The 27183-nt window shown below is 35.5% G+C and overlaps 1 protein-coding gene across 7 annotated transcripts in view; it reads left to right on the forward strand.

Annotated features, from left to right (window-relative positions):
- The window catches only part of FRYL (FRY like transcription coactivator), a 244767-nt gene that overhangs the window by 120208 nt on the left and 97376 nt on the right, over nucleotides 1–27183 (forward strand). For 4 of the 7 annotated variants that reach the window (XM_029235867.1, XM_029235864.1, XM_029235866.1 and 1 more), the window contains exons 6-15: nucleotides 275–414; nucleotides 1244–1340; nucleotides 8941–9020; nucleotides 9404–9484; nucleotides 12250–12418; nucleotides 12694–12786; nucleotides 20252–20350; nucleotides 21390–21491; nucleotides 24421–24465; nucleotides 26904–27007. In XM_029235867.1, coding sequence (XP_029091700.1) covers nucleotides 275–414; nucleotides 1244–1340; nucleotides 8941–9020; nucleotides 9404–9484; nucleotides 12250–12418; nucleotides 12694–12786; nucleotides 20252–20350; nucleotides 21390–21491; nucleotides 24421–24465; nucleotides 26904–27007 — 1010 coding nt within the window. The remainder of the gene's footprint in view (nucleotides 1–274; nucleotides 415–1243; nucleotides 1341–8940; nucleotides 9021–9403; nucleotides 9485–12249; nucleotides 12419–12693; nucleotides 12787–20251; nucleotides 20351–21389; nucleotides 21492–24420; nucleotides 24466–26903; nucleotides 27008–27183) is intronic. The other 3 variants (XM_029235869.1, XM_029235868.1, XM_029235870.1) reach the window with 1 other exon arrangement.

The raw sequence follows: 27183 nt of genomic DNA on the forward strand, positions 1-27183 counted from the left end.
TAAATGTTAATAGCCGGTGAAACTTAGCTCACTTTATTACTTGGCTAAACGCCTAGCCCTTATTTTATTTTATTTTTTTTAATATTTAAATGTAAGTGGCATTTTATGTATTTTTTTCCCTTTTATTTTAAAACACATGTATTGCTTTGGAGTTACTGCGTTTAGTGTATTTTTATTCTAGAAATGTTACTCGTTTCTAAGTGATTGCTAGTAGCCTGAGGAGCATGGCACTTTGATGTTGTATTTTACTTCTGGTAACGTCTTGTATTTTCAGTTGATAAGCTCTATGAGCTCAGTAGCAGAGCACTGTCTCCCTTCCTTACTTCGCACCTTGTTTGACTGGTACAGACGCCAGAATGGAGCTGAAGATGAGTCTTATGAGTATAGGCCTCGGTCTAGCACAAAATCTAAGGGGTAAGTGGCTCACTTTCTACTGTTCGACCTGGGCTCAAAACACTTCCAATGAAGCGGGTAATAGTGTTATCAACTGACGATTGTTATTGTTTGGTTACTTTTGTTATGAGGTGGTAACAAGGGGAAAAGATAGTCCATACTTAAACTGTAAATTGAGGAAAGATATCCGTTAAAGTAGGTGCTGCCCTACAGGAGTCATCACTGGGACTAGTCATGCAAAACTGAATTTCTGTAGTTCAGTGAGGAGCCTTAACAGTCATGGAAGGAGTTAAGAAAATATTCAAAGGAAGTCCTGTTCACGTGGTTTGTGAAGGGAAACAGTTGTTGCGATACAGGAAGACTGCCAAAACCCTAAATTCTTATACCACGAGACTCTTCTTGGTGTTAAATCCTCGAACTTGTCTTCTCCTTCTTCAAATTTCCCAGGGAGATCATGGCTTTAAGTAAAACATCTGTTTGTGTTCAGGTGATGGCCCATGGTTTAGAATTGTACTTCAGTAGATGCCACTTGTGATTTTTCAACTTACATTTGTGAAAAAATGACCTGGCACTGTTTTTCCGTGTTTTTCTTCCTCTTACTAATTCTTTTAGATTAGATTTAATTTCTGACAGATGTAATAGTGAGATGTGCATATAAGTTCCTAATGTACAAAAAGAGAAAGAACATAAGAACATGTAATACATACATTGGGTTATTATAAAAACTTGTAACGATTGCTGTGGGACACCATATGTACTAGGAACTCAGTAAATAACATGAAGTACTAACCAAGAGCTATTTGAGAACTTATAGTTTTAATGCGATCCTAATTTGGGATTCTTGTTTCAGGGATGAACAGCAACGTGAAAGAGATTATCTTCTTGAAAGAAGAGACTTAGCAGTAGATTTCATTTTTTGTTTAGTTTTAGTTGAAGTTCTAAAGCAGGTAAGCTCTTTTGTTTCTGCAAAGTCTGTATTTGTTATTTTTTGCTAATTTTGCCTTCATGTTTCAGTTACCTTATTTAGGATGTTGTATCTAAACTTCTGGCTCACGGAAACAAAATTCCTATAATTTAATTATACTTCTGTCAATTGCCTGAGGTTCCGTGTCCTGTACCTATCACTCCCCATTTTTCTATCTTCGTTTACCATCCAAGACATGAAATCATGTTAGCAAAATAGAGCTGAATAAAAAGTATGTAAAATCTGGGCTTTTAGCAGCAACTGTAGTCCACCTGTCATTCACCTACTCCAATCCCTTTTTGCCTCCACTTTCACAGAAATTCTCTGTGTAGCCCTCAAGCCTGCATTTCAACATGTAATAATTGTGCAGTGATAGTTGAGGAACGGGGGTGATTTGACTTGAGTAAGACTGAGTTGTCAAGTGCAAATGGTTTTCAGACAAGCGAGAAGACCTCAGGATAATGAATTGTTTATGTTTATTCATTCAGTGAATATTAGAATGCCTGCTGTTGGGTGGCCTTGTTCTAGGTACTGCGCTCCTGAGCTCAACATCTGAATGGCATAGATAGTAAAGATATAAATAGGTAAATAGTGTCAGATATCATGTTATATATTTGTACTATTCACAGTCAGTACAAGTATATGTATAAATACCTGTACTGATTTGAGGGACTTCCCTGGTGGTCCAGTGGGTGGGACTCCACGCTCCCAGTGCAGGGGGCCCGGGTTCAATCCCTGGTTGGGGAACTAGATCTCGTATGCATGCTGCAACTAGGAGTTCCCATTGCCACAACTAAGAGCCTGCATGCCGCAACTAAAAGATCCCACCTACCGCAGCTAAGACCTGGTACAGCCAAAATAAATAAATAAATGCATATTAAAAAGGAAATACCTGTACTGATATGAAAGTGTTTTTGTAGTTTGTAGTCTTTAAAAAGTTATATACGTCATTCCAAAATGTTCCATATATTTCCAGTCATGCACACTGTAGTGTTTTGAAAAAAAGTCAGGCTACCTAAAAGAAAAAAAATCATATTTTGCACAGCACATGACGTGTTCAGACAGGGAGTTTTGTTTCTGTTGTATAAAATGGAGTAGAATATATAATACAGCAGGAAACAGCAAATGTTAAGATATAAAAGTTAATTGATTTGATAGTCTTTTTTAACATAGCTAATATAAAAATATTTGAATTATGTAATCATTTATACTTTGCCTTTGTTTCTGCAATATATGTGAAAAGACACTGAAATCTGAATATCCGAAATCTGAAAATAAAAATAACTTTTTTGGCTTTGTTTTGTTTAAAAATAATTTTGAATACGTGACATAGATAAATGCGTTAATCAAAGATAAAAACAATTTAATTTGTACCTTCCATAAAGGTTTTTTTTAGTAGAGGTGAAAAAGAACTTTCCTCTGAGAGTTGTGCTTTCTGAAAGCCAGATTTGCCTTCTGTGATCTCTTAGTTTAGCTGGGATCCTAAGATGCTAAGGCTGAGGTCAGTAAGGATATAGGAGGAGCTGAGGACCAGAAACACTGTACCATGAACGGACTTGGACGAGGCCTCATTGTGGTTGATCCCTGGCATTTCTTGTGTGCTAAATGTAGGTCTTGCGAGTGGTTTGGTAATCAGCATTTGCACTTCTTTACTTAGTTAAATCATAGAGATATTTCTTCTTCCTGCAAAAGAAATTGCAAACTCTGTGCACTGACAGTCAGGCTGTATTGTGCCTTTTCTCCTTTGTTTCCCATGATTTTCTTCTACTTAGCAGTGTCTCTCTTCTCATCTAAAAGTTGCTCTTTTTTTATTTATTTATTTATTTATTTATTTATTTTTGGCTGTGTTGGGTCTTCGTTTCTGTGCGAGGGCTTTCTCTAGTTGTGGCAAGCGGGGGCCACTCTTCATCGCGGTGCACAGGCCTCTCACTATTGCGGCCTCTCTTGTTGCAGAGCACAGGCTCCAGACGCGCAGGCTCAGTAGTTGTGGCTCACGGGCCTAGTTGCTCCGCGGCATGTGGGATCTTCCCGGACCAGGGCTTGAACCCGTGTGTCCCCTGCATTGGCAGGCGGATTTTTAACCACTGTACCACCAGGGAAGCCCTAAAAGTTGCTCTTAATTGCATTGACTTCAGAACTTCAGTGCACAGACAACCCCTTGGAGGTTTTTCTTTTTCCTCTTCCCCTTCTTCCTCTCTTGTCCTTTCCCCCGCCCCATTGTCCTTGTCTTCATCCTTCTTTTCCTCCTCTTCCTTAAAAAAAATAATAGTCCAGGGACTTCCCTGGCACTCCAGTGGTTAAAACTTCTTCCAATGCAGGGGGTGTGGGTTTGATCCCTGGTAGGGGAGCTAAGATCCCACATGCCTTGGGGCCAAAAAGCCAAAACATAAAACAGAAGCAATATTGTAACAAATTCAACAATAACTTAAAAAAAAATCCCATGTAGGTTTTCTCTTTCCTAATAAAAGGCAAGTCTTTTTAGCTTCTTCAAAACTAATTAAACTATAGAAAATGAAGTAAAGATCAATAGAACGTTCTGAAATATCATGATAAACGAACCCAATTTTCTCCAGAATCAAAATGGTGTAGGGGGTCTTCCCTGGTGGCGCAGTGGTTGAGAGTCCGCCTGCTGATGCAGGGGACACGGGTTCGTGCCCCGGTCCGGGAGAAACCCACATGCCGCAGAGCGGCTGGGCCCGTGAGCCATGGCCGCTGGGCCTGCGCGTCCGGAGCCTGTGCTCCGCAGCGGGAGAGGCCACAACAGTGAGAGGCCTGCGTACCGCAAAAAAAAAAAAAAAAAAAAATAGTGTAGGGTTTAATAGCTCCAGAGAGTAATCGTGTAGAGTTTAATAGCTCCAGAGAGTAATCAATGTAGCGTATGTTGAATTTAATAGGACTTTTACTTTTGTCCCACATAATATACATGTATTAAAATGTGATTTAGTTTTATTTTGATGAGATGGACAGCCCCAGGAGTATTGAAATATCGATACATGGTTGGATCAGTCTTAAGGAGGAGTATATATTACTCGTGGGTTAGTTCTTGACCTCATATATTATAAATTGCTTCTTGAATAATTTGTCATGTCTTTATCCGACGTTATTATGTGTCATCATCACATATTTAGATCTCTTCAAAATGCACGAAGAACTCTGTATCCCTTGTACCAGCTGGTCATTACAATAAACTGGGAGATAACCACGGCAAGTGTTTTTATTCCAGCTGTGTCATTTACTTGCCGTGTAACTTGGGCAAGTTATCACCCACTAATTCTTTCCTTCTCTGTAAAAGAGTGGTGAGAATTAAATACGATAATGCCCAGGACATGGGAAGTGTCCAATAAATGCTATCTGTTGTTTTCATCTTATACATCAATGTTCTTAGTTGCAGTGACTTGCTGAAGATTATAAAGCTAGTTCTCTCTTTATTTTTTTATTTTATTTTATTTTTTTAATAGATTTATTTTATTTTTGGCTGTGTTGGGTCTTTGTTGCTGTGCATGGGCTTTCTCTAGTTGTGGTGAGCGGGGGCTGCTCTTCATTGCGGTGCGCAGGCTTCTCATTGCGGTGGCTTCTCTTGTTGCGGAGCATGGGCTCTAGGTGTGCAGGCTCCAGTACTTGTGGCACGTGGGCTCAGTAGTTGTGGCTTGCGGGCTGTAGAGTGTAGGCTCAGTAGTTGTGGCTCATGGGCTTAGTTGCTCCGCGGCATGTGGGATCTTCCTGGAGGAGGGCTTGAACCCGTGTCCCCTGCATTGGCAGGCAGAGTCTTAACCACTGTGCCACCAGGGAAGCCCCTAGTTCTCTTTGTAAATAAAATTATTCTTATTGGTAAAAATCAGTGTTACAAAATTAGGTGAAATGGCCATGATCTTGTAAAATTAAATTTTAAATCATAACAAATTAGACAAAGGATTGAGTTTATATAAATGTGATGACATGAGTGTGATTCACCATGGGAACAAAATTAATTCAAGATGATAAAGGACTAATTTTATTTTTTCACGAAAGAAGAATAATTTGGGGGTCATGGCCAACTACAAATATTAGCATATTAGTGCCAGAGGCTTTAGAATCCATGGTAAAAGCACTATAGCATTTAGTATCTTTAAGCAGTTTTCTTTTTGTATTGAATTTTAGCCATACATTTATTCGTTGAAACAAACAAGATTGGGAAACCAGGCTTATGAGCCACTTCAGGCTCTTGGCTTAGTTTTATTTTCGGTACGCGGGCCTCTCACTGCTGCGGCCCCTCCCGTTGCAGAGCACAGGCTCCGGACGCGCAGGCTCAGCGGCCATGGCTCACGGGCCCAGCCGCTCCGCGGCATGTGGGATGCTCCCGGACCGGGGCACGAACCCGTGTCCCCGGCATCGGCAGGCGGACTCTCAACCACTGTGCCACCAGGGAAGCCCTCTTGGCTTAGTTTTATGGGTGCTTATTGTGAAGTAACAGAAGGAGGAGTAGACCCTTAGTATTTTCAGGTTTGACATTAGCATTTTATTTTATTTTATTTTATTTTAATTTTTATTTATTTTTTTATACAGCAGGTTCTTATTAGTCATCCATTTTATACACATCAGTGTATACATGTCAATCCCAATTTTCCAATTCATCACATGACATTAGCATTATAGATGTTGGTGAGCAGCCCTGAAGGTTATGGGGTTATTTGTGATTTTGCTGAGTCATGAGTTTATTCACTGTCCTTTGCACTGAGGGCCGCTCATTTACATAATGAGCGCACCTTGCTGACTCCCCATTGTCCATGTCTTAACCTGGTTTTGTGGTTTTCTACTTTCATGATGTGCTAAAAGCATTAGATTTGGGGAAGTGGTAGTGGGAATAGCTTTGGAATAAAACTTGGGTGTTCTTTAGAGTCTACTAGATATATCCTTCTTCAATGTTCAGATAGAATTAGATCTGCTTCCAAAATCATGCAAATGGCAAGATCTAAAAAATTCTTGATGCTGTAGATGGGAATACTACTCCATGAAAGTAAAACGTTTTCTTTATAAACTGAACTGGGATTCTTTCCCACCCCAGCCCCCCTTTTTTGGAGGTTCAGCTTGGGAATTTTTTTTTATTATTGTAAATAAGGGGAGAAGTAGGAATTTCAAGAACGTCTGAGCATCCTGATAGTGTTCATTCTTAAAATAAAATTTTTAGAGGTTGTGCTTTTTTTCTTCCAGAAATTAAAGATGAGATAATATTTATTCTCTCACTTCTGTTTCTCTGTCTCTTTTCTAGCTATAATATGATAAAACTGAAAGTTTTCTTTCCTCATTTGTTCCATTTATTAAATGCATTTTCATATATCAGAAACTGGGCACACAGTATTTTCTAGAGAAGTATGCACTGACTTCTAAACTTCAGTCCCCTCATCTGTAAAACAGGGGACAGATACTACTGTGTAAGGCTGCTATAAGTGTTATAAATAATGTATATAAAATGCCTAAGTAATATGCAGCACATAGACACGTGAAAAGTGTTGGTGGTGGCATTACTAATAACTAATATTATTAAGGTAGTAATAAAGAACACACAACATAGCTAAGTAGTGTTCCTAGCTGTCATTGTTAGACTTCTGGCATAACTGGAGCAAATAAAGACTACTTAGGAGAAAGTGTAGGTGTAAGTTAACTTGTGTTTCATATCTCTGGCCTAGAGCACACCAAACATCCCTGTATAAAAGTCAGTATGGTAAAACCACAACACAGCACAGTAAATGGGGCCCAAAAATTAAGTCACATAAAATGCAGTGTCGTATTATTGCAAGGTCACTGAAGCGTCTGGGGCCAGCCTGCGTGATTAGCGCTGTGAATTCTGGAGTAAGTTCTGGAAGTCAGGCTGCTGGATCCAGATACAGCATATTCCCGACTAAAGTTTGGTATCTCCTAGTGGTAGATATCTACTTTGTTTTAACCATCAATGGGATAATCATAGGGCTTACTGGGACTTACGGGACAACAGCAGTGACTTCAGTAGCCCTTTTCTTATCTTGGGGCTTGGCCCAATCCAGGGAAGATGAAGCTAGGAAAATACATCTGCCTCCCCACTTCCTAATGGGCTCTGGGTTCCCTACCAGGCCTTGTCCTCAATATCTCCATCCTGTATTCTGGTTCCGTCATCTGCCCTACATTCCTAGGAAGTAAGAATTTTGTCCCAGTCCCTTTTAGAGAAGGGTGGAAAAGGTGAGAGACCAAGAATCTCCAATTGTAACGTACCCAGTTTTGCATTCTCTCAGGGCTGGTAATTATGGGGTTCTAATCTATTACCTACATTTTTTACCGGTAAAGAGGTAGAAACTTCCTCCAGGTTACATAACTAGTGAAAAGAGAAGCTGGGCTTTTCTTCATTAGAATGATAAAAAGTGTAGAAAGACCTTTTGGTCTAATGAAGAAAATGTTTTCATATGTTATATAATGATTTGATTATAGTTCACCTATAACAGTTTTTTTGGAACTTGAAAAGATGGCTGTAAATTAAATAGGGAAGAACAACAGCCAAGCTATCTCTGAAGAAAAATAAGGGAGGACTTGTGGTGCCAGACATGAGAACTTATTAGTAAGCCCTAATAATTAAGACAGCATGATTTTAGTATAGACGTGTATAACTTGATAGAATAGAGAGCTCACAAACAGACCCACACATGTAAAGAACTAGAATCTATATCAATGACGTCTTGGATAATCTTTGACCCATCAGTTCTTCCTTTTGGACGCTTTCCCATGGAACTATACAAGTAAATAATGTTAAATGCACAAGATGTTTGTTGTATAACATTATATATATTGAATACTGAAAATCTGGAATGAAATGTTCATTAATAGGGAGCTCATTAAATAAATTATAATATATATATACTGAGTATTACATGGCTGCTAAATAATTTAAGGAGGAGCTAAGTACTGATGGGGAAAGGCGCATCAGTCCATTAAGTAAAAAATAAGCTGTGTGGATGAGTGTGTGTAGGAAAAATCCTGGAAGTAGATATATACCAGTAGTGATTATATATGGGGGAAGGGGCAGGGATTTTACTTTCTGGTTTAAATGTTTTGATGTGTTGTCCATATTAGGAATTGGCATGTAATTTTTAAAGAACTAAACAAAACAAACATTTAAATAACAAATTTCTAATAAAACCATAAATAATTTTAAATTGTTGGGAAAGTTGGAGTCCCTTTTGGATATTATTATGATAGAAAATCAGAGTATATGAAGCCTGGCTCAGTCAAAGTTTACTTTCCTATAGGTGTTGCAGAGAGTCACCCATGAGTGTTTTTTTAACTTGCGGACAGTGACAATTGTAGTAACAACAATGACTATTTTTTCATCTGCATAGTCTATAGTTTAAAGATTAGCAATTATAAAGCTTAATGTTCATGATTTTAGAGCTTGTTAAAGTAGATGTTCAACTAAGTTCTTAGAGAAAAATAATAGCATTCATAGAAAAGGGGAAGATTGACAGATTAATAGCCATATCTTGAAAACTAAAATTGATTATTGATTTGGTTATTTGAAATGATGAGAATACTCATAAAAGACCTGTAACCTGTTTAGCACACACTTGATTTTTTTTTTCTAGATTCCTGTTCATCCTGTGCCTGATCCCTTAGTTCATGAAGTTCTAAACTTAGCTTTTAAGCACTTTAAACATAAGGAAGGGTAAGTAAAATACTTACGGGACTGTTGCTTTTATCTGCGGTCCAGATTTAGACTGTTAATTTGAACTCTCATAAATCATTTGTTTTCTGAAGTTCAAAGCAATTATCTTCCTGTATTTTTTAGTCCACAGGAGATGCTTATGGGAAAGATTTTGTAAAAATGATTCTTAAAACCATTGATTGAATTTATAAGAATCAGGCTAAATTTCCTGGCAAATTGAAATCTAGAGAGAGAAGAAAATTCATGTGGTTTTTATCATCCTGTAAATGAATCTTCAGAGAAAATTTATACAACACCCTGATAAGGAATTTTCAGAGTTATTAAGAAAGAGAGTTTGTAGAAAAATTTCATGAAATAATACGTTTGTTCTTTTGCTATTTTAGATATTCAGGAACCAACACTGGGAATGTGCATATTATTGCAGATTTATATGCAGAAGTCATAGGCGTTCTTGCCCAATCAAAGTAAGTTTTATAAATCACTGATTTTGATTTGTTTTGCGTTTTAGAATTCTCATTGCTAACTAATAGAATAGACACTGACAGTTTTAGATCTTTTTTTTTTTTTCCATAGAGTTATTGTGAAGTCTGTTTCACCTTTTATTATTTTGCTGCTCTGTTCCTTAGAGCAGGGGTCCCCAACCTTTTTGGCACCAGGGACTTGTTTCGTGGAAGAGAATTTTTCCACGGTGAGGGAGGTGGGGGATGGTGGCAGATGATGGTTCAGGCGGTAATGCAAGTGATGGGGGGGATGGTTCAGGCAGTTATGCGAGCGATGGGGAGCGGCAGGTGAAGCTTCGCTCGCTTGCCCTCCGCTCACCTCCTGCTGCGTGGCCCGGTTCCCAACAGGCCGTGGACAGCTATTGGTCCATGGCCTGGGGGTTGGGGACCCCTGCTTTAGAGGAATTTTAAGTGACGCCCATACCTCAGTTCCACAACTTGTCTTCATTATTTGGGGTTTTCCATAAAACCTGAATTGAGGAAGTAAGAAATTGCCAAGAATAGTCAGGTCATTACCTTATTCCCTATTTTTCACAGTTCTATGAGAAGTGTTTTTATAAATCTTTCTTATAGAACTCTTGTCGAAGCTAATAATTACTTTTAATAGTTTCTACTTGAATGCTTTTATTTCTGAGATAGCAATGCAGTGTCTTCCTTCTAACCATCTTATTTATTTTAATACTGAACAGAGTTTTGAATAGGTGGAAGACATACCAAAAAGGAAAGATAAAGATACTAGAGTACTCCATAAAGAGGGTGTTATTCATTGGGAGTTACACGCATTGAGTTGTATTGAACCATCATTATCGTAAACGGTAGAAAAGATGTTTGTCTTTAGTATCGCGTGCTTGCTCTAAAGACTATGGAAGATTTTGAATTTCCTTTGATGCTACTGGGAAATTTGTAAGGAAAAAAGTATCAGTTTAGATTTTCTTGGGTGCTATTTAAAGAATAAAGGGCCCTGAAATCATCCTATAGCAACCTTTTTCAGTTCTAAGAAAGCAACAATTATTGTTAATGTTTAGTAGTTTAGATTTTAATATGAAGTAATGTATTTTATTATTTGGTAGTTACTATCCTTTAATTTAGTATTATTTATGTTTTATCCTTTGTAGTTTACCAGGGACCCTTGTATGCCCAATGCTATAGAACTTAGAACATAGTTGGAGTACTTGAAATGACTTAGACGTAGACAATAGTATTTTAATATTGTGTTTATATTTAATCAACAAGGAATCCCTGTTTCAGGAATGTAGCTGCAAAAACATGAGCAATAATGTATTTCTTTTCATGGCACAGTAGTTCATATTATCATTTTTATTGAAAATGATTTTCTGTCAGGATATAGGTTAGAAGTGCTAAATAACACATGAGCAAGTTGGGTCCAGAAGAACCCTACATCATAGCTAAGTTAAATCTAGGATGGTAAGGATAGTAAATCTAAATGGCCAATGGTAAATTGATGAAATGACGCTCAGCCTCACTGGTCTAGTTGTAAGAGAAATGCCACTCAGAGCAATATTGAGGTGTTTTCCACCCAAACATACAACGCGCATGGGAAAAAACGTGGATGGATCCACATTAGGCTGGGCTGATGGCACCGACATTTGAGAGGAAAGGTGGTGAGGTGGGAAAGGGGTGGGGAGAAAGAAAGGGCTGGGGGTGTTTTAGAATCTTGTCAATACATTTCCTTTGATTATAGTGACTAATAATTATTATGAAAAATTTAATAGGAAAAATCCTTGGATTCTAATAATATTGCAATGGGAAGATTTTTATCCACTTTATATTTTCTTTATAAAATGCAGAAGAACACTTTCATGGAAAATGGTGTTGTATTTTACAAGACTGAAATGGAAGTGGAGAAGTTATACTTCCTATCATGGATCCATATTTCATTAACATGTAATTAATATCCATGTTTAATTAATATTAATTTGTACTCAGTGCCCATTGGGAAGTATGCTTCATTTGTCATTATAACTTTCGAGAACTGGTTTCCCCAAGTAACATCAGCAATAAAACCTTTGTTTCATAGAGGGGGAAAGTGAAGTATTATTGATTAACAAACTATCAGATATCTTCTTCCATTGTAAGCAAAGAAAAACTTAGTAGCCTTAACTGTTGTAGTCATTTGAATCCAGGATGTTGCTCAGCATTTCAAAAGCATTTTGATTCTTCAGCTGATTCCCATTGTGAGACCAGTGCTCTCCCACTCATCATCTTCAGTTTTTCTACAGTGTAAGGAGATAATAATTTTAAGAGATACTTAGTAGTCTACAAGTGATTGGTTTATCTCTTTGAACAAATATGTAGTCTCCAGTCTGCTCTCCATGTAACCCAAATTGCAGACTTTATCAAAATGAGTCTTAGAATTTAGAGACACTCTCTGATTTACATGTGGATGTTTTATGGGCGGGTTATTAGATCTTATTTTTATGATGATTACGAACTATTAAATGGTAATGATGCTGTATTGATGGTATTATAGGAATAAGAAATTCTAATAAGAATTTCTCCTTAAGGCATTTTTTATTTGAAAAAATAAATGAACAGTAAATTTAGAATAAGAAATATTTTTGTTATCTATGTTTTTCTGGGTAATTTTGATGAGGGCAGAGAAAGGAGATGGTGTTTAGGTAAAATACTTCTTGATTTCAACCTTAAATATCGTGTGGGAAATGAGTGTTTTCAATTCATATCAAATTGTGTATCCGTGTACATTAAAGGTTTCAGGCTGTGAGGAAGAAGTTTGTGACAGAGTTAAAAGAACTGCGACAAAAGGAACAAAGTCCACATGTGGTACAAAGCGTCATCAGCTTAATAATGGGAATGAAATTTTTCCGAGTGAAAATGTATCCTGTAGAAGATTTTGAAGCATCATTTCAGTTCATGCAGGTGATCTGCAGTAATTAGAATTAGCCTAACAGTGGTTGTTTTTGCTTTTCATGACTATTTAAAAGAAACAAAATAAATATAATTAATGACATTACTAATTCCTTACTCCAAGCGTTAAATTGCCAGAAGTGTGAATTAATTTTCTTTTTAAATTTGAACATGATTTGAACTTAGCTTTCTGGTAAAATTGCAGAGTATTTACAAAATTATTGTGATATTAACATTTCTATAATCTTCCTCCTTTTTAAATCTAATATGCCTTTTTCCCTCTCAAGGAATGTGCTCAGTATTTCTTAGAAGTAAAGGATAAAGATATAAAACATGCACTTGCTGGTTTATTTGTGGAGATTCTTATCCCTGTAGCTGCTGTAAGTATATTTTTAATTTTATATTGCATTTTAAAAGTACTTTTTTTGTTGAAGAAGTTACCACACGTGATATTCTTACTTTCTGGTAACCTCATAGACGATAAAGCGGAAACTTTGAATGTAGTGGGAGTATGGGGTAAATCGTTATTAGACACATAGCAGAAGAGCATCAATCAGTCTTTTAATCAAAAGAACAAGCCCAGGCCCTTAAGATTTAGAGACTGTTAGGAAGGCAGAGTATTTGCAACCTAGAAGTAATGATTATCTCAAGTAGCTCAGTGTAACACACTGCATTTAATGGCATTTGCTCCTTACAAAATGGCAGCCATTTTAGTGCCTCTGAAGAATTTAAAAGTACTGTGACATGTATCCTAGAGTTTACAGGATTGTCTCAGTTTTAAAAGTTAATTTCTATAGTTGCCATGACATCCATCATACCTGTCAAAATATGTATTCTAAATTAGTTAGAAAATATGGCTGCTATAAATATGGTTCCAGTAACTTCTAGGGAAGCAGATTTATAGAAGCTTTTCTAGGTCTAAATTCATTGTGTTATTCAAAAATAATTCTGTAGTTACTAGTAACATAGCATGGTATAAATAGGATTCGGGGATTTTAGAATACTTGGACATGCTAGATTTTTTTGTTTCCTGGGTTTTTTGTGGTATGTGTTATGCCACTCACTTTCAGTATACTACGTACTGCTGTATAAATGACATTCTTTATATATATACGTATAATTTCATTTAAAAACACTTATGGAGGTAAAATTGACTTAAATTACACATATTTAAAGTGTACAATTAGACATGTATATGCCTGTAAAACCTTCACCACAGTCAAGATAATGTACGTACCTATCATACTTCAGAAGTTTCCTCATGTTCCTTTTTAATCCCCGCCCCCCCACTCACTCCACATTGTTCTCGGGTAACCATTGATTTTTCTATTCCTCTACTTAGTTTTGGGTTTTCTAGAATTTTTTTTTTTTTTTTTTTTTTGCGGTACGCGAGCCTCTCACTGCTGTGGCCTCTCCTGTTGCGGAGCACAGGCTCTGGACGCGCAGGCTCAGGGGCCATGGCTCACGGGCCCAGCCGCTCCGCGGCACATGGGATCCTCCCGGACCGGGGCACGAACCCGTGTCCCCTGCATCGGCAGGCGGACTCTCAATCACTGCGCCACCAGGGAAGCCCTAGAATTTTATATTAATGGAATCTTACAGTACAGACTCTTTTTTTCTGGCTTCTTTCACTCTGCACAATTATTTTGAGTTCCAACTATGTTACAGAATATATCAGCAGTTTATACATTGTTGACTAGTATTTCATTGTATGGATATACCACAGTTCGGTTATGTGTTTATCTGTTTTTGGGCATTTGGGTTGTTTCAAGGTTTTATTTTTATATAAATTTATTTATTTTTGGCTGCATTGGGTCTTCGTTGCTGCGTGCGGACTTTTCTCTAGTTGCGGCGAGTGGGGGCTACTCTTTGTTGTGGTGCGCGGGCTTCTCATTGCAGTGGCTTCTCTTGTTGCGGAGCACGGGCTCTAGGCATGTGGCCTTCAGTAGTTGTGGCTCGCATATCTGATTTATTCTTTTATAAGTTGTGCTTTTGGTATCGTACCTATGAAGTCTTTGCCTAACCCAGGGTAACAAAAGTTTTCTATGTTTCAGTTTCGGGATTTACTTTTAGGTCAGTGATCTATTTTGAGTTAATTTTGTATATGGTATGAGGTATGGATTGAAATTTTGTTTTGTTTAATTCTTTTTGTTTTTGCAAATAGCATCCAGTTGTTCCTGTACCGTTTCACTTGTTTGTTTACAACTCTTTCTAAGTACATTAGTTCCTTTGTCAGAAAATTCAATTGACTCTATTTGTGTGGGTCTTTTTCTGACTCTATTCTGTTCCAATGATCTGTGTGTATATTCTTACAACAATGGTATACTATGTTAATTACTGTAGTAAGTTAGAAGGCAGGTAGTATATGTACATCTTCCAACTTTATGTTTTTTCAAAAAAATTTTGGCTCTTCTAGGTCTACTGCATTTACATATAAATTTTAGAATCACCTGGTCCATTAAAAAAAATCTAGTGGGATTTGATTGGGATTGGATTAAATTAGTCAATAAATTGGGAGGACAGACATCTTAATATTGATTCTTGCAATTCATGAACATAGTTTCTCTCCTTTTACTTAGGTCTTTATTTTCTGTCAACAGTGTTTGGTAGTTTTCAGTGTACAGGTCTTGAGTATATTTTGTTAAATTTAGCCCTAGGCATTTCATATTTTTATGCTACTCTAAATGTCACTGTTTTAAAATTTCATTTTCCAGGTGCTCAAAATACTTTTCAATGTACATATTTTTTTTTTTTTTGGCTGCATTAGGTCTTCGTTGTTGCACACTGGCTTTCTCTAGTTGCAGTGAACAGGGGCTACTCTTCATTGCAGTGCGCGGGCTTCTCATTGCGGTGGCTTCTCTTGTCGCAGAGCATGGGCTCTAGGCGCATAGGCTTCAGTAGTTGTGGCGCGTGGGCTCCGTAGTTGTGGCTTGCAGGCTCTACGGCGCAGGCTCCGTAGTTGTGGCGCACGGGCTTAGTTGCTCCACGGCATGTGGGATCTTCTCGGACCAGGGCTCGAACCCATGTCCCCTGAATTGGCAGGTGGATTCTTAACCACTGTGCCACCAGGGAAGCCCCAGTGTGCATATTTTATTTTTGCCTTATTGCACTGGCTAGGACTCTCAGTACAAGGATAAATAGAAGTGATGAGAACAGACTCCATTCACATCTTAGGGCTAAAGTCATCAATCTTTTACCAATAAGTATGATGTTACCTGTAGATTTTTCATAGATGCCTTTTATCATATTGAGGAAATTTACTTCCATTCCTAGTTTGTTAAGAGTTTTTTTTCAGGAATGAATGTTGGATTTTGTTAAATGCTTTTTTTTTCCTCTGTCTACTGAAGTAATCATATATTCTGTTTTGTTCATTAATATGGTGAACTACATTGATTGATTTTTCAAATGTTGGATCAACCATATATTCCTGGGGTTAAACTCCTCTTGATCATGATAAGATTTTTTTAATATATTGTTAGATTTTATTTGCTAGGTTTTTTTCTTTTGAGAATTTTTGCGCTTATCTATGTTCATGGGGGCTGTTGGTCTGTGGTTTTCTTGCAGTGTCTTTGTTTTTAGTAACAAGTTAATGTTGAAGAAGTTTGTGCAGAATTGACTCTACAACTTCCTTTGGAGTTGGGTAGAATTCACCAATAAAGCCACCTGGCCTGGGATTTTTCTCGTGGCAAGCTTTTTAACTACCAGATAATTTTCTTCAAAATACATAGGGCTGCTCAGACTGTTTCTTCTTGAGTACGCTTTCATGTCTTTCTAAGGAGTTTGCCCATTTTGTGTGAATTATCCAATTTATTGTAAAGTTGGACATAATATTCCCTTAGTTTCTTTAAATAGCTATAGGATCTGTAGTGACCTCTTCCATTCCAAATATTGGTAGTTTGTGACTTTTCTCCTTTTTTCCTAATCTGTCTGGCTAGAAGTTTATTGATTGTATTGATCTTCTCAAAGAACCAGCTTTTGACTTTATTGATGTTCTCTATTTAACTCATTTCTAGTTGGATTTTTATTATTTTTCTTCTACTTACTCTAAATTTGCTCTTTTTTTCCCTGCTAGTTTCTTAAGGTGGAAAGCTGAGGTCATCAAGACCTTTTCTCTTTTCTAATATAAGCACTTAATGCATATATTTCCCTCTAAGTAGTTCTACAGTGGCAGCCCACAAATTCTGATATCTTGTGTTTTCATTTTCATAAAGCTCAAAATACTTTCTGCTGTCTTTTTTGAAATCCACGGGTTATTTAGAAGCATTTTATTTAATGTCTAAACATTTGGGGATTTTCCAGAGATCTTCAGGTGACTCACTTTTAATTTGTGGTTGCAGAACATATTTGGTATGCTTGCATCCCATTAGATGCATTGAAATTTGTTTCTTGGGCCAGAATATCATTTATTTTGATGAATGTTCCATGTGCACTTGAAAAGACTGTATACTGCTGTTGGATAGAGTGTTCTATGAATATCCATTAGGGCAGATTGGTTAATAGTGTTCTTCAACTCTGCTGATTTCCTCTCTACTTGTTCTGTCAACTACTGAGAGAGGAGTATTGAAATCTGACCAACTGTTTCTCTTTGCAGTTCTGTCAATTTTTGCTTGCTGTATGTTTAAGCTCTGTCATGAAACACATGTATGTTTAGGATTGTATATCCTCTTTAATTAACACCATTATCATTGTGAAATAACCTTCCTTATCTCTGATAATATTCTTTGCTCTGAAATCTACTTTATCTGATATTAATATAGCCACTCCTGCTTCCTTTTGATTGTATAAGGATAGTATATCTTTTTCCATTTTTTCCTTTTAATCTACTTGTGTTTTTATATTAAAATATATACATATATATATATATATATATATATATATATTTTTGTAGGCAGGATATGGTTGGTTCTTGCTTTTTTATCCAGTCTGACAATCTCTGCCTTTTAATTGGGCACCACATAACATTTGATATGATTAGTGATACAGTTATTTTAAATCTGTCATCTTCTGATTATGTTTTTAATTTTCCCATCTGTTCTTTGTTTCCTTTTTCTACTATTTTTTTGGATTAATTGAATATTTTTGTGATTCTTTTATCTCCTTTGTTGGCTTATTAGCTATATCTCATTGCTTTGTCATTTAATTGTTTATGGTATACATCTTTAACTTATTGTTGTCTACCTCAAGTGATATTATACTGTTCATTTGTAGTGTAAAAACCATACACAATGGTACACTTTAATTTCTTCCCTGAAAATTCTCACACAGCAGTAAGCTGGGGCCATCAAAGGGCTCACCTCATCTATTTTCCATTCCTCAGGGGTCACCTTCTTTTGTTGACTGATGTATAATGTTTTGCGTATCATTTCATATATTTTGTTCCTTTTTGGTTGTTTCAGATGGTAAAATAAGTCTAGCCCCCTTTACACCACCTTGGCTAGAAATGGAAGTTAGTTAAGATTCACTTTATTCAGGTTTTATTCTATTTAAAATATTTTAAAATGAAGAAATTTATTTTCATACTGAGAATCAAATGTACCTGTTTTGACTTTTATTTTTAAATATTGAATTAATTGACTTGTGATCTATGTGTTCACATGGAATGGTTTATGGTATTCAGGTCCTATCTTTAGAACATGTTCAGAAAAGATGGACAGGGAATTGTAAGAAAAATTAAGAATTTAAAATATTAATGACATAGCAGTTGTAGAGATTGGCATGATTTTTTTTTACCAGTTTTGAATATTTACTTATATTTAAATACTTGAAGATTTCTTAAATGAGTACAAACAGAAGTCAAGAACGATAAGTTTGTAAGTAGCTTGAGTCAAATACCCCACCCCCACTCTCACCTCAGTTTTAACTGTGAAAATAGGTTCATTTTGCCAAAAAGAAAACATGATCATTTATAAAACCACGTCAGCTTAGCTATGAAGTAGCTATGTACTTAATGAAGTACATCATTAGTGCATGGACTTCAATTTCTTTTCCTAGAAATGGTTTGAAACGCTGCGTATCCATCCCAAATTGTCATTTGTGCTTCCCCCTTGTCTGAAAAATCTCTTTTTGCCAGATATCTGAGATTATGTTGTAGTTTCTAAGGTAACTCATCAAAAGGAGCAGATTGTGGGAAGAAAGACCCTCGACTGTGGTCCATTATTACTGTGTTGCCAATTCTTCTTTTATGCCATGTTTGCTTTTGTGTTTTATTTGTTTACTAGGGTTGCCCTTACAAAGTACCACAAACTAGGTGGCTTAAACAACAAAAATTTATTGTCTCACATTTATGGAGGCTAGATGTCTAAGACCAAGGTGTTGCCAGGTTGATTTTTCTCTGAGTGCTGTGAGGAAGATCTGTTCCATGCCTCTTGCCTAACTTCTGTAGTTTACTGAAAATCTTTGACCTTCTTTGTCTTATAGATGTATCACCCTGATCTCTGCCATCATCTTCACATGGTGTTATCCTTGTGTGCATGTCTTTGTCCAAATTCTCCCCCCACTCCTTTTTAAAATTAATTTTTATCAGAGTGTAGTTGCTTTACAATGTTGCATTAGTTTCTACTGTACAGCAATACAGCTATACATATACATATATCCCCTCTTTTTTGGATTTCCTTCCCATTTAGGTCACCACGGAGCATTGAGTAGAGTTCCCTGAGCTATACAGTAGGTTCTCATTAGTTATCTATTTTATACCTAGTATCAATAGTGTGTATATGTCAATCCCAGTCTCCCTATTCATCCCCCGCCCCCTTTTTTAAGGACACCAGTCATGTTGGAGTAGCCCCCGCCCCAACTTCAATATGACCTCATTCTAACTTAACTAATTTTATCTGCAGTGATTTTCATATAAGGTCACATTATGAGGTATGCGGGGTTAGGACTTCAGTATATGAATTTTGGGACAATTCAATCCATAACACCAGCCTCTGCACATAGAACTCCTTCTGTCTGGAACATTCTTGCCTCTCAAATAACCTCCAGCCTCCTTTCCTGGTTAGATTCTACTTATTTATTCATTATATGTATTGAGTGCTTTCTGTGTGTCAGGGCCTCTTCCGTCCACAGGGAATACAACAATGATCAAGGTAGGAAAGACTCCCTGCTCTTACAGAGCTTACGTCTAGTGCAGAAAACTCAAACAAGTATGTAAAATTATGTATCAAGAGTATATGCCAGATGTGGTGGTAAGTACTGTGCAGAAATGTAGAGCAGGGTAGGGGCCTAAAAATTCTTGAAGTGGGCAGGGGAGTTGAAATTTTAAATAGAGTAATTAGGAAAGATCACCACCTTGAAAGAGATGGTGACGATTGAGCAAAAACCAAAGGAATAAGGGAGTAAGACATGCCATATTGGGGGGAAGAGCTTCTTAGGCAGAAGGAACCAGTGCAGACATCCTGAAGCAAGAGCATGTTTGATGTGTTCTAGGAGCAACAAAGAAGCTAGTGTGGCTGGATCCTAGCACAGGGGGCCAGAGTAGTGGGAGATAAGACCAGAGAGGTTAAATGGGAGGCTATTGCGGTGTTTTAGGTAAAGTAATGCCGAATTCAGCTTAGATGTTACTTCCTTCTGGAGTTTTTCCATTGGGGTCTCTTCTGAGTGCTCCAAGAGGACAGAGAATTTCCTCTTAGAGCTTCTGTTATACCACATATTCATCTGCTTGTTCACCCAGGGCCGGGACCTGGTTTATCTTACTTACTCAACATTTGGTATATTATGGGACTTCATCAGATACTCAGTGAATTATTGACTAATTTCAAACCTTACAGAAACTTATTGTAATCCTTGTATAGTTTGATCTAACACTTGTAACCATTTTCTTTGTGTTTGTATTATCTTTTTACCTAGGCTGTTAAAAATGAAGTGAATGTTCCCTGCTTGAAAAATTTTGTGGAGATGCTTTATCAGACTACTTTTGAACTGAGTTCCAGAAAGAAGCATTCATTGGTATTGAGAAACATTTCAAACCTTCATATGTTCAATTAGGAGTTTTAGTAATTGATTTATGAACTTAGTTGGGTTTTTTTTTTAGTAGAGTTTTAAGAGAATTGTAAAAATTGAAATTGTAAAATATCCAAAGTGTAACACAAGGGCAAATTTTACCTATTTTCTCCTGCTCTTTTCAAAACTTTCTATTCTTAATTTTACTAGCTCTGTATTTGATAGGTTATTCAGACTTCATTCTAGGTATTTACCTGTCTTGACAGATGCTATAAATTATGTATTAGAATAAAGGAAAAGTTAAGTGTAGTCTCATATTAAACCATAAATTCCGTTATTTTACATTATAATAAATTATATCCTGAAGCATTTGATTATTTAGGAGCTATTGTCTGTCTAATTACATCTTTTCTATTCAGAGATTTAAAGCATTTTTTTTCCATTTCACCATCCACTTCAGTAACTTTGAGGGATTTTTCTGTAAATTTGTATGCAGCTTGGAGAAAGTTTGGAGAATTGGACAAATACTTGACTGTTTAAGATAGAGGTATAATAATAATAAACACTGGTTGTGCCAGGCATTGAGCCAAGTGCTTTACATTCTTTGTCTTACTTTAAGCCTCACAACCCTATAGCATGTGTGTGATTAGCATTCTCCACTTTACATGTTAGGAAAGTGAGGCTTCAAGCACTTTAACATATCCTCCCTGAAGTCACACACCTGATGAATAGAAAACTGCAACACTAATGCCGGTCTGTCCTCTGATCCCAGGGCCACTTTACTGGTTAGAGGAGGAATGGGTCTAGGGAGAAATAATAGCATATTTCTCACTTTGGGAGATGTGATAGATCAGGAAATTGTTCTTATAGAAAATCTGCCCTTTATCATTCTTTGTTAGATTACTCCCTGAGATCGTGTTTTTTAAATTACAAATGGGAAAACTGCTAATAGAATTTTTTTTGTTTATGAGAATGAATGAACTATAATTTACAAGTCCAGTGCTTTTTCATAAAAATGTTATTCTCTTTCTTCTGTCTCCTATAGGCTCTATATCCATTAATTACCTGCCTTTTATGTGTCAGTCAAAAACAGTTTTTTTTAAATAACTGGCATATTTTCCTACAGAACTGTTTGTCACATTTAAAGGTAAGACTTAATCTCATTTCTGACCTGTAAATACTGACTGTAGTGTATTCACTTATGCATATACATTGAACAGTATATAATAAAACTTTTAGTACTATAGTTCATTTGAATAGTGATACTTTAACATATTCCTTTTCTTATACGTACTTCATTCCTTCTATAGGGAATCATGTTATAGACATGAATAAACGGTTGATTAAAAATTTAGTTGGTCTTAATGAATGCAAAATTATACATTTGTAATGATTGTTTATATTATCTTGGATCTAGCAATATTTGTTAATAAATAAATTCCTTTGGAATTTCAGAGTATTAGTTAATCTTATGAAACTCTGCGGGTGCTTACTTTGCATTTTCTCTTGAGAAAATTGAATGATGTTGGCTCAAGTCTGAATAATATGAAAAAAGCCTCGATAATAAAATATCAGTAAAAGCACATTTAGTGTTGAGTATGCCCAGCCAAATCTGAAAGTATGCTACTGGATCCACATAGACAGGAAAGCTCCTGCAATGATTCTGACTTGAATCAAGGGGTAATTAATTGTTATTAACACTGTTTGGCACATCTGTGTCCAGTCTCTTAGGATTGAAAACAAAACTGTGAGATAGAAGGATCATTATCTGCCCAGGATGCTCTGCTGGCAGAACCTAACAGGATCTTCTTTTCTCCTGTGGATAGGACCACAGTTAATATCTGACACAGAACATGGGAATATTTCTCATCTGCATGTCATGTGAATGCTTGATTTGAATACCATTTTGATACATAAATGAATATATTTGAATATTTGCTTACATGTTATAGAAACATGCAGACATGGCATTTCATTTTCTGTTATTCCTCTAAGTTAGGGTTAAGACTGAAAAACTTAAACTTGGAAGACAATGAAACCAAGGCACAGAGAGATTAAATGAGTTGTCTCTGACCCTACAGCTCATCGTGATATTGTGAGAAATAGGACTGGCCTTTTTTCCTCACTTCAGGATTGATTCACTGGACAACGTTATCCTATATATCTTTTTTTTTTTTAATGATTTTACATATCATTTTGAAAAATACTTTGATTTCTTAGTAAGGTATACTAAAATATGTCTTTGAAAAATATTTTTGGCTATTTTCCTCCTAGATATACATACACTGATGTTATTCATATTTGGGTGAGAATTGATATATTCTCTTTGCTCTGTTTATGAAAATTCCCAGGACCAATCAAGCTGGTTAAATTCTTTACGTCATGCAACCAGAGAATAAGTTTTATTTAAGTACATTATATTGTTTCTGTCCTTATTTTGATAATTCATACAGATTTAGGTACTGAAAGGGAATTGATCATTTTCTGGGTAGTATGATTCTTCAAACTTTTAATAACATATTTTAAGACACGCATTTAAGTGTTTCTGGAAGTTTGCTTTGTTTCATGACAATTCATACTTTTCTGTTGCTTGTTGGAATGTTTTTATATATATACGTTTGCACCTAACATATTTGCAGTTCTTTCGCAGTACTTTAACTTTTTTTTTTTTTTTTTTGGCTTAAGGCTTTCATTTAAAATGCTCTTTTCTTTGAACCCTTACCTCCTGTTAAATATTTCTGGCATATTGTCCATTTTCATTAATGGCTGTGTCAATCTGCCAGGCTAAAGGAGATAAGAGCCACTTAGCATGAATATTTGGAATATAGTTGTCTTGACCATTAACCTTTAACTTACATTAAGGCTCTATTCAGCAGAAATTTTATGACTTGGTTCCTGCTTGTTAAGTTTTAGATACTGTGGCTATGCTACATAGTTGAGGTAAGGAGTCGAGCATTCAGGGAAAAACTATGCTAATTATCTCTTGTGACAGGTATAATTTATTTGTTTTGTATACAGGAAAAATTGGTCCAAGATCAAGGTCTTACCTAAATTGATTTTGTTTTGAGATTCAAGTAATCTCTTGAGTTCAAAAAAATCTGTAACACTTTTCCGTTTATTAGACCTACTACTCCTTAAAATAGATTTTTATTAGTATTTATTATAGGCTAGATTCTCTAAGTACAGTATCTCATTTAATTCTTAGTATAACTGAGGCCGAAAGAAGATAAATAAGCAACCCAAGTTTAGGAGCCAAAAAAGTGATAGAGATAGGATTTGCATCTAATCCATCCAGTTCAATAAAATTTGCTCTTTCTGGTCTACCATGTTACCTTTTAATGTACTATAAGGAATGTTGCTTTACTGAGTATTTTAAAAAATATTTTGGGTTATAATTCTGGGATAGTAAAAAGGCATTATTCCCTAGAGTCATAAGAATAAATATGATGCATTTTCAAGGCACTTTAAGATACCGCACAATTTTTTAAAAATTACCATACTAGTTTCTGAAGTTGGTGACCATGAAAAATGGGCATTAGTCTGTAGGTCCATAAATAGCATGAGAGAACATCAGTTTATTTTCACCGAAAGTGTTAAATCTGCTGTTTTTGTCCCAAACATAATTTGGTAGTTTCCCATTCCCCTATCTTTATGTCAAATAAGGTCATTCTGTGAAAAATGATTTTAAAGTTTCTAAAGAATAATTGAGAGAGAGAGAGAGGAGTAAGAGTAGATGCCATGTAAAAATAATTTAGATTTTTTTTCTACAGTGTATGCTTATTTTCTTTTAAAAATTGAAACTTATTTGAAATCAAATGCAGTACTTTTAGAGGAAAAATTAGATAGTTAAAAATTTATCTATTTTCTCTCAGTTTGAGTGTTGTAGATGTATCCCATGATGCCCAAATTATAGAATTTTTTTTTCTTCAGTGATTCTAGCCACTGTCTTGGACATTTCAAATTTCTTCTAAATAGAGACCTTGGTGAAGAGCTGTCTTGTTTTGTGCTTATTTTCATCTAACATGCATGTGCTGCATCTCATGTTTATGTTTGCTGTCTCACATTGCTTTATTTAGATGCCATCTAACAACAGTATCAGAAAACAAATAGAAACACTCCAGGTGAGTCGTGTTGATGTTACAAAGTAAAATATTGCTGTATCTCCTTTAAGTGTGGCTTTTTTCCCCCTTTACCTATGGCTGCGTTGCATGTCCAACGTATTTATTTAAGCCTGCTTCTCGTATTGTAAAAGAAGAGCAGCACACAGCGGGAACATTCTACCGAAAGTTTAATATTAATGTGGTCCCAAGAAGATGAATTTAAGAGAGAGAAGTGATACCGAATGTTGATTTTTAACCATAATCTTCAGTTTTAAAATATTCTGTTTAATTAAAATTAGCTGTTATAAATGATGCTTTTTATAACATTTTCCAATGAAATTCAGGAGACAGTAACTCAGATTTTGAATATGATTTTGATGCAACACTTTAAAACTACAATCCTACTGGTTTGAGTTTTAAACAAATCTTTTGTTGTTGTTGTTCACAGTAGGAAAAAAAGGAAGAAACATTAAAATGATTGCTGCCAAAGAGCATATTTGCCTGACATCAAAACTGTATTATTTAAAATAGATAAGTAATAAGAACCTGCTGTTAAAAAAAAAGAAAGAAAAAAGAATTTAAAAAATTGTATTATACGTTAATATTACTGGATTTTATTAATGTAATCTGATTATTCAAATTAGACCAAAATTGTAACTAGGGAATTATGTATCTTTGTTTAAGGATCAGATCAATTTAGGATGTTTTCATTATTCAGAGATATATAACAGCATTGCAGTTACCGAATAAACAATTATATAATTTTTATCACTTTTTATCTTTTCTGGAATTGTTCATTATAAAATAAGTCTGCTTTGTAAAACATAGTAGTCCATCTTGGAAAGTTTGAAAATCAAATTTTGTTTCATGCCAGATACCTCAGCACATAAGATAATCCAAATACTTTATTAACAATTTATATGAGAAGAACTTTTATGTGGAATTGGACTTAAATATTTCTATTATATAATTTATTATATGTTAATTTGTAGTATTCATATTTTGAAAGGATAATTTAACTATGTGAAGGTATTATTTGGAGTGTACATAAAACTAATCGAACTCATATTTTGACATTTGAGACCTTGCATTTAAGTGATAGAAAAGAAAGTACTACAAAAAGCTTGGTTGTTATATTAGTAAGATATATTGTGTGTAACTTTATATGTTACTTTAGTTACATTAGTAACAAATTAATAGAAAACTACTTGGGGAGTGTATTTGAAATTTGGAGTCGTGGATTTGGCAGTAGGAGGAGAGACTGGCTTTGAGACTCCATTCTGAATTATATCAAATTTTCATATACATAGATGTGCAAAATTATATTTTCTAGTGGTTGTCTTTTTTAAAAACATGTCCAGTGGTAATCTTGTTACATTGCTTTTCATCATACGTAGTAGATGTCTGTTATTCTGTAGTCTGAGAAAACATAAAATAGGATGGTAAATTACTTAATATTTAAAAACTCCCTTTTGTCCATTGTTATATATAAAATAATTGTTTAACAATAAGAAATCTCTCAAACCAGATTAAATAAATGGTAATTTATAGGACTAAATGCATCCTACAACTAATTAACAGATGCATAAAGAGTTTCTCCTACTAAAGGGATTATTAGCTAATTTTCAAAATTTACAATTAAATCTCATTACATGTCTCTTGTCATTTAAGAACTTCACTTTTTATAATAGCTAGTATGAAGAAAAGGTTTGCTGATCAAATTGCGATTGAAATGGATACTTTTCTGATTTTAAATAAGAATGTTCTAGTTCTAAATTAAAAAATTAAAGGTAAACACCTGACACTTACTGAGCATTTAACATGTGTCAGGCAGTGTTCCAAGTGCTTTTCACGTAATAACTCCCTTAATCTGTGAGGCAGGTACCGTGTTATCTCCATTTTAGAGCTGAGGAAACTGTTTCACCAACTGATCCAAGGATGGGGTTTGGCCAGTCATTCCTAATTTCAGAGTCTATGCTCTTAACCCACCATTCTATATTCCTTCTTTTAAGTATAATCACTCAATAATATTTTGCATTATTCCATAAACACAAATATCTATAACAACATTTGGTGTTCTAAATTTTAACTGTGTATGAGCTGCAATGAATTACAGCAGAGATGAGCAATCCTTTTATCATTATGTCAGTATTGTTGTGTGTCCCATTTACCATTAGGTAAGTTGAAGTGTGTATAATTTCAGAGTTCTTAGAGATACTAATAGTATTTTGTTTTGAGAATATAAGGGATGGCTCAATTTCCTTATTTATGTTTGCTTTTGAGCTCTCTGTACTTACCGTATACCAAATATATACTTACATATTTAAACCTGTTTTAGATTGAATAAAGAAGGGAATGGAGAGGGCTTTTAGTGGTTGACAGAGAATATAATTGATCTTAAATTACTGCAAGTACTTTGATAAATAAGCTTATTTTTATTCTCTTTTGCTTCTAAACAGAATAAAGATCCTAAAATGTCTCGAGTTGCACTGGAATCTTTGTATAGATTGTTGTGGGTCTATGTAATTAGAATAAAATGTGAAAGCAACACTGTAACTCAAAGGTGAGTGCCTTTGTTTTAAAGCATATTTAAAGTAACATCTTGGTAAAAAATGCCACACTGATGAATTTTAGTTAACATTACAAATACCTTGAGGAGGAATATGAATTATCTTGACATATTATGAAGGATGCGAAGGATATTTTGCTAATGTTTTGTTGATTTCATTCTCTCTTTAT

The sequence above is a fragment of the Monodon monoceros genome, unplaced genomic scaffold (genome assembly GCF_005190385.1).
Source record: "Monodon monoceros isolate NGI ecotype Baffin Bay Population unplaced genomic scaffold, NGI_Narwhal_1 Super_Scaffold_20, whole genome shotgun sequence".
Taxonomy (NCBI): Eukaryota; Metazoa; Chordata; class Mammalia; order Artiodactyla; family Monodontidae; genus Monodon; species Monodon monoceros.